At 36.4% G+C, this 8582-nt stretch overlaps 1 protein-coding gene across 1 annotated transcript in view; it reads right to left on the bottom strand.

The window, feature by feature from the left end:
- The window catches only part of LOC107584812 (dedicator of cytokinesis protein 9-like), a 44683-nt gene extending 38423 nt beyond the window's left edge, over positions 1 to 6260 (bottom strand). The window contains exons 1-5 of the mRNA XM_016271579.1: positions 6255 to 6260; positions 5084 to 5166; positions 3390 to 3459; positions 2728 to 2823; positions 355 to 489 (exon numbers count right to left, since the gene is read on the bottom strand). Of these exons, the coding sequence (XP_016127065.1) occupies positions 355 to 489; positions 2728 to 2823; positions 3390 to 3459; positions 5084 to 5166; positions 6255 to 6260 (390 nt within the window). The remainder of the gene's footprint in view (positions 1 to 354; positions 490 to 2727; positions 2824 to 3389; positions 3460 to 5083; positions 5167 to 6254) is intronic.
- Positions 6261 to 8582: the final 2322 nt, after the last annotated feature.

The following is an 8582-nucleotide window of genomic DNA, read 5'->3' as shown; positions in this document are numbered from 1 at the left end:
ATATATATACACATATACATATATATACATATGCATATATATGTAAATATTTAAAATATATATACATATATGTTTGTGTATTTATATATACATAATAAATATACAAAGTTCACAAGAATATATATTATATAAACAAAAACATATATTTTCAATTCATATATAATAATAATAATTCCTTACATTTATATAGCGCTTTTCTTGGCACTCAAAGCACTTTACATAGAAGGGGGGAATCTCCTCAACCACCACCAGTGGTGGTTTATTATATATATATATATATATATATATATATACACACAGTATAAATTGCATTTTTTAATCATGTCATGGATGGATTTTTATACTGGTAGTTACCTGGATGACACCCATGCAGGAGTCCAAGAAGATGGTTCCCTTGGGTTCTTTAGATATTTTCTCATCTTTGTAGAAGTTCAAGTTGTATGATCCATCTCCCAGCTGGGTCAAATGGAAATACCTTCTCTTAAAAGACTAAAGGGAAAGAAAGAGAGAATGCAAAGATCATTACATGAAAATAGCAGATGTAAACACTCTGTTTTGATGTTAAACTAGTGACTGTTCTAAAAATAACATCTAGTGGAATGGGACCATGGGAAATTGGATTAGTGAGAACTTGAAGTTAGTAAGGCCCCACTTCCTCTCTATGGCATGGTGAGCACAAATCTGCTTCTGAGAGCAGGACTAAGGGTCAGAGTTTGCTCTGCTCTGTCCATGACTGAAAACAGCCAGCTGAACACAAAGCTATGCAGGAACTGCACCCCGTGTCATGTCAATGACATCAACACTTGATTATATGGCTATGTACAGTATACATACCATGTAAGATATGAAAATCTCCTGTATGCATGAACGTGCAGTATGCAACCAGAGTGCACTACTTGGAATACTATATCCCACAATGCAATGCACTCTACTTGAACCTTCTAGTGTGACAAATGAACTGGAAGCAATATTAACCATATTCAGCCATTTCAACCTATTTGAGATAACTAAATGCCACTTAAAGGGTTAGTTCACCCAAAAATGAAAATTAGGTTGTTTCTCACTCACCCTCGAGGCATCCTAGTGTATATGACTTTCTTCTTTCAGACGAATCCAGTTGGAGTTATATTAAAAATTGTCCTAAAATTGGCTATTCCAAGCTCTATCATTGCAGTCAGCGGGTGTTAAAGTGCTTCAGTCCAAAATAAGTTAAATAAAAAGCGCCCATCCATAAAAAACCTCTCACACGGCTCCGGGGGGTGAACAAAGGACTCCTGTAGTGAATCGATGCGTTTTTGTAAGAAAAATATCCATATTCAAAACTTAATAATCACTTTAATCTAGGTTGCGCAAACAGTTGTGCACGGAAGCAGCTCCGGGCTGATGATGTATGAGTTCAGCGTTGCGCATGCGCTGGTGAGTCTCGTGAAAACCAACGTTTTTTAACAGGAGCAAAGGAAGCAAAGTTTCCTTACTTTAGCAAAGGAAAACCAGTCTCCTCTTGGCTTATATCGAAACCCTCTGGCATTCTTCTTTACAAATCCTCGTTTTGCACTTCTAATTAGTGACCATTGTTTTGTTTTGATCTCTCCCCTGCGCTTCCGCGTTCGTCACTTCTGAGCGGCGCATGCGCAAAGCTGACCTCATACGTCATTCCCCCGGAACTGCTTCCAGTGTACAACAGTGAGCGCAAGCTACATTAAAGTGATTATTACGTTTTAAATATGGTAATTTTTCTTACAAAAACGCATCGATTCGCTACAGGAGGCCTTTGTTCACCACCCGGTGCCGTGTGAGACACTTTTTTGTATGGATGGGCGCTTTTTATTTAACTTCTTTTGGACTGAAGCACTGCAACACCCGCTGACTGCAATGATAGAGCTTGGCATAGCCAGGACAATTTTTAATGTAGCTTCGACTGGATTCGTCTGAAAGAATAAAATCATATACATCTAGGATGCCTCTGGGGTGAGTAAAACACAGCCTAATTTTCATTTTTGGGTGAACTAACCCTTTTTAAAGGGATAGTTCATCCAAAAATGACAAGTCTGTCATTTACTCACCCTCAGTTTCAAACCTGTATGAGTTTATTTCTTCTGTTGAACAAAAAAGTATATATTTTTAAGAATGGTGGTATCCAAAGAGTTGACAGTAGCCATTGACTTCCACAGCATTTTTTCCATATTATGATTCTTCAAAACATCTTTTGTATTGTGTGTTCAACAGAAGAAAGAAACTCATACAGGTTTGGAACAACTTGAGGCTGAGTAAATGATGGCAGAATTGAAATTTTTGGGTAAACTACCCATTTAATGAATTAAATTAGTGATGCTTTATAGCTTAAAAAGTTTAAAATAGTAGTATTTTTTTTCAAACACATGTTGTTTCACATCAGAAGACAGTTTCATCAACTGGGGTCATATGAATTAACTTTGTCTAATTTGTGTGGGTGTGTGTGTGTGTGTGTGTGTGTGTTTCAACTTTGAGAGGTGAGTAAATGATGAGATAATCTCATTCATTCATGCATTGTGGTGGCAACAAAATAGTCTACCCCTTTTTGAGATGTTTATCTTTGCATAATGTGTTGTGTTTTGTATTTTTTTAAGTATACATTATAAACAGTGTACTATTCAGTATGCTAGTATTTTACTCCGAACATAGTGATTATCTTAATCACAAATTTATCATCATTAAATCAAAAAAGGGATTGTGTAATGGCTAACTCACCCTCATTGTAACACTGATGGCACTGTTCATGTTTGCTTTATACAGCCAGCCGTGTTTGGACACGCCCCCTCTTTGAGAGCCCAATGAGGCGGCATCCTTTAGGAACCAGAGAGGAACATAAAAAGCACACATAAGAACACATAGGTGCAATCATACACCCACACACTGTGACTTCATCTGTCTCTTCAAGCCTGAACAAAAACACATTGATATCTAACGCAGTTTCCCACATTAGAGCCTCTGGATGCCCTCCTCCTTGTTTCAACATGAAGTCCATTTTCACCTGACCCCCTCAATTATTCATGTTCTCCCTCATCCCTACAGGGAACAGCCTTCAAACTGTACAAACACACTCCATCTCTGAGTGAGCGCTCAGACAGAACGGCAGACATGGAGCTGGAATTCTGGGAAATGTAGGTGAAACCCAATCAGGGAAGAACCTTGCCCAGAGACAGGCGAGTCCTGCATCTGCTTTTTCTCTAAGGCTAATGTAGTCCCAGAGGCTCGGCACAAACGCATAACTAATAAGCTGTAAGTTCCTTATTATTTATTTATTCTGCTAATCAGCCAGTGAGAACAGAGAGAAAGAGAGCAAGAAAAATCATGTGTTGTAATAGGCTGATGAAGTAGGGTGTTAGGAATCATGGGCAAACGCCCCTTACCTCCTCCTTATCTGCATCCTCGTCCACCTCAAATACATGACTAGCTAGTTTCTCGGGCCGAGGAACTTTACTATAAAAAACAAAAAACAAAAAACAAACATAAGACAGATAGACTTTAACATTTTTTGCCTGTGCAAAAGTCAACGTCACAAAGCTAGAGTACTGAGGGTGGTTGCCAGAGTGTTGCTAGCATTTTCTAAGGTGTTCTGAGTGGTTTTTAGGCAAAAAAAATCTCAACAAGCTAAATTATCATTCATGTTTGTAGCACATACTGTCTAACAATTCATGTCTAACAAAAAGGTTCAGCAAGTATTACTCAAGGACACCGTTGCTCTTATCACTCACACAGCTGATGCAAAACACATATGAGTGTGCACATGTGCGTGTGCGAGTGTTTGACTCCTGTATGTGTGTTCAAGGAAACTGCATTAGAGGAAATATCATGAGTGGTGGGCGGATCGTAATGCATGATGACGATGACAATGAAGCTTCACGTACACAGCACAAATTATCTCTGTCTCCTCCATCACCATCATCCCTCCTGCTTCCTCTGCGACCTTTAGCAAATGCCAGACTCTTGCTGTCTCCTGATCTCCACAATGTGATTTGCCAGTTATTGACCGCTAAGACATAATTTCTCCCATCAGTTAGTTGAGACAGGAAGTGACATCAGTGGACAAAAGACACTTGTCTGGGTTGCTGCCCTGTCCTAAAACAGGTGGAGTATTTATGTGCTGAATGGCAAAAGCGAGAGGAAGAGAAAGCAAAAGAGAGGAGGAAATAGGAAAAGGGCTGCTGATGGGTTGTTGTTGTGTGAAGAAAGGAGCATGTCCCGATTTAGCTCTAGACGAGACCTTGCTGTCAACACTGGGGCAGGACAGGACGAGGACACTGATAAAATTAGTGAGTAAAATAGCATCTCTCTCTTTCACACACGCACACAAACACACTGTGGGCAAACAATGACTTTTGGGATTTATTCCAATACCTAGTGAGCTGCCTTGCTGTCAACTACCTACATAGGCAGCTGCTTTCTAAGTAGAAAATAAAATTAAAATTAAATGTGTATATATATAAAAAATAAAATTGTATTAAATGATTCTCAGAGCTATCAAAATAAAATATCCTGCTTCCAAAAATTAACGGCTAAACAGAAAAATTACCACTAAAAATTTTAAAATGTCAAATATTGGCCTATTTATCTACTTCACAATAGGCCAGTCAACCACTACTTCTATGGTATCACACTAAATTAAATAATTCATTTTAAATATTTATTACATATTCAAAAACTTGTTAAAATGATATTAATGTGTATTTGCTAAATGTTGAAGGTATGAGAAAGTATTACAAATAATAGCAAGGGAAAAGCTTTAAAAAATACTTTCCATTTACTTTCTCTATTTAAAACATTTCTGTTTAATAATTTATTAGCACTGTCCAAATAAATGACACTAGCCAAAAAAAAAAGAAAAACCTGGAGCTGTCAAATTAAAAGCCCGCTTCCGATACTTGTAGGCCAAACAGCAAAAGGCCGATGACAAAAATAAAAAAATATTGGCCAACATATCGGTCAACCACTTGTGATGTACAAAGAACAGCTGGACTTAAAATAACTTCAAATAGCTATCTTTGCCTCTTTCCATTGCTTTTCTCTTTATTTCGATCACTTTTAGCAGTCTTGTGGTCCTTACTTTGGAAGATGTCGGAAGTCTCCAGAATAATCTTCATGCTTGTAGTTCACCACATGCCAGTCAGAGTTGTAGGTCTTGATGCACTGTAAAAGAAAAAAAAATCAAACATGTCTGTCTTCTCTCTACTGTCATATGGAAAGCACATAAACACATATGCCAGCATGCACACACACAAACAAGGACCCCAAATCCCAAAAAGGCTAATACACTTCCAGTAATCTAATAAGTCTTATGTTTTGCAAAGCAATCTGTGGCAACAGCTTTTTAAAAAATAATTTCCTCTGGCACTGGCTGTATCCCTGTGCTAATCACTGTTAAAGCTGTCACCACACTGCACCACAAACAGACACTAATATATCCTCTGGGCATTACATTAAAGCAGATTCAATTCTATTTGCTTTGTTGGCAAGGCAAGCATTTAGTCATCAGCAGTTCTTAAAGGGATAAGATGAAACTAAAAGCCTCTAAAACCCAAAATGGCTTTCTCACTCTTATTTTAAATCCAATTAATGGAGAGAAAGAGGAAGGGAGCGAGAGAGTAGATGAGTTGACAAAGTAGATTTAAGACCATTCTGAACTAAGCATTCAAGTGTTTATTCTGATTAAGCATTCAAGTGTTTATTCTGAACTAACCATCTCTATACTCCATCTGTTACTTTGATTTTTCCTTTGTGGTAAAATAGAAATACAGTAAAATAATATATATATATATATACAGTGGGGCAAAAAAGTATTTAGTCAGCCACCAATTGTGCAAGTTCTCCCACTTAAAAAGATGAGAGAGGCCTGTAATTTTCATCATAGGTATACCTCAACTATGTAGACCTGCACCAGGCTGGGAAGACTGAATCTGCAATAGGTAAGCAGCTTGGTGTGAAGAAATCAACTGTGGGAGCAATTATTAGAAAATGGAAGACATACAAGACCACTGATAATCCCCCTCGATCTGGGGCTCCACGCAAGATCTCACCCCGTGGGGGCAAAATGATCACAAGAACTTTAGTAAAAAAAATAACAATAAAAATAAACAAACTGTAAATAAGAACTAGATTTTTACATCATCTGGACAAAACATGAGTAGTACCTATGAAGCGTTGTGCGTGTGTGTGTGTATTGCTGTGTTGTTGATAGGGTGTTTTGAGTGCTTACTTCACTGTAAAACAAATCCCACTTCCATTTTGTCAGATAAACTCTGTTTTAAAGGTTGATTGAATCATCTAATGTAGAAAAAGTTGGCATTGAATAAATAAATACAATATATAATAAAAATCAATGTTTAGGCCAACTTAAAATATTAAATATTAAAAAGTTTGGAGAGGAGGATCATACCAACACGCTGCTGAGCAGATCACTGATCTCCCATATTCCCTTGCACTTGAATAATTTAAGTTTTTGGTAAAAAAAAAAAAAGGGGATTTGCAAATGCAAATATTTATCAATCAGAATTAGAATACATTTTGAATACGTTTTGTTAAAAGAAGTTATGTTTTATGGTAAGTCAACATTAGTGTAGTTTCTACAAAATTGTTCAGGGACATAGAGATAAATCTAAATAACCTAATAAATCTAATTAATGTAACTAATGTTTAATTAAATTGATAAACTGTTTTTTTTTTTGACATTTCTGAAAGAGATGTTAAAGAGATGATAATTCAAAGGCCTTAAAAATTTTCATATCAAATATTATAATATAGGCTTTATAGGGTTAAATTAAGTCATATTATTCTTATAAGAACAACCACGTCTCATTTTAATGTAAATAATACGTAATATTAGGTTTAGATTGCACCTTGTTTGCAAAATTCAGCCCTATTTGCACAAATACAAATACCTTTGCACTATTACCACCTGTAAAAAGCAAGATATTTGCCTGCATTTTCTGATCTAACAGCAGTAATTCGTCAAATGATGATCAAATGCTTGAGAAGAGAACCGTTTCCAGTCATATTTCCAGTGCATTTTTAAGAGATGATTCAGGTGCTTGGACTGCAGTGATTGGGTGATGCAGTACAGTCTCAGTAAAGTGTGTCAGATTATGGTATTCCACTGCATCCTCTCAGATCCTTTAAATTGAGGAATGCAAATACTGTAGCAGCATGCAAATAGCATTAGACTAGGCACCAAAATGACTGGGTGTGTTTGCAACCTGATTTGCATAATTCCTTTAATGAATCGTATATGCTAACACAATACAGAAAACATGTGCAAATAAACAACACTATCAGTGAGTGAAATCATTCTTCATAATCTAATTAGGGTGATAAAAAAAAAAAAAATTTGACTCCTTACGCATGCATAACTTCGTGCAGTGCAATAACGACGTGATTTGCAGCTGTCGCACTTTTCGTAATGTCATTAGGCTATAGCATTTTATTTTAAAAATGGAGAGCTTCCTTGTGCTAAGTAGGCCTGCCCTCTACTAAAGATTTTTCTAGTCAACTAGTCGCACGTTATATTAAATTGATTAATATAATAATATATTCACCATACTTCAATATAGGCTATAGGCAGACGTATTAGGCTAGAGCCTATTCTGCGCTCAAGCTCGCGCATAAAGCAATTGCCTCAAAGCACCGGGAAAGTGATTATGAATGTGTCAGGGGGAAAGGAAGACATTTTAATTATTATTAATAAACTAGTGCTTTCTGAGTCAGTGTCGGGTGCAAAGATGAGGTTGCCTTTAATAGAAATGCACCTTTTCATACGGACTACAAAATTAAAGAATATTACAAAATCGAGTGGGCGAGTTTTCCTTAAATTTATTTTATTATTCATATAAAAATTATAATAACCTGTTTTGGTTATATTTACTATTAATTGCAGAAGGTGCGCTCAGCAAAAATGACGCGAATATTGATGGTTTTCACGCTTAAGTAAAGTAAAAGACTGCTTCTTAAACCAGAGAAGGTGAACATGTTGGTATTCCTGTGGGGGGGAAAAACATTTTTACAAGTTTAGTTTTACTTTTCTTTTTGTTTTGTTTTCATTTTGAAAAGCTTATCTTTGCTGTTTACCTGACGTTATGCTATGGAGGCTTTTTTGATTCCTCAGTGTTTGCTAAACGTTCTGTAATGTATTAGTCATTATATAGCCTAATACAGCGTGTAGGCCTATGCCATGCCTCATCTTATTTGTTTTTGTTAATAAGGTTTTGTAAGCTACACTCTTAAAAATAAAGGTGCTTCACGATGCCATAGAAGAACCTTTTTGTCTAAATGGTTCCATAAAGAACCTTTAACATCTGAAGAACCTTTCTGTTTCACAAAAGGTCCTTTGTGGTGAAAGAAGGTTCTTCAGATTACAAAAAGGTAAGAAAGAGATGGTTCTTTAAAGAACCTTTGACTGAATGGTTCTTTGTGGAACCAAAAATGGTTCTTCTATGGCATCGCTTGAAGAACCTTTTGAAGCCCCTTTAAGAGTGTAGTTTGTCATTGAATCTTACTGTTTTATTGTTGTTGTGCATTTTAATTAAAAATAATGAATCCATCTTCTTTTTTTT

The sequence above is a fragment of the Sinocyclocheilus grahami genome, unplaced genomic scaffold (assembly GCF_001515645.1).
Source record: "Sinocyclocheilus grahami isolate Dianchi unplaced genomic scaffold, SAMN03320097.WGS_v1.1 scaffold63.1, whole genome shotgun sequence".
Lineage (NCBI taxonomy): Eukaryota > Metazoa > Chordata > Actinopteri > Cypriniformes > Cyprinidae > Sinocyclocheilus > Sinocyclocheilus grahami.
Note: the sequence above shows the minus strand (reverse complement) of the source record. Positions and strands in the feature narration are given on the sequence as shown.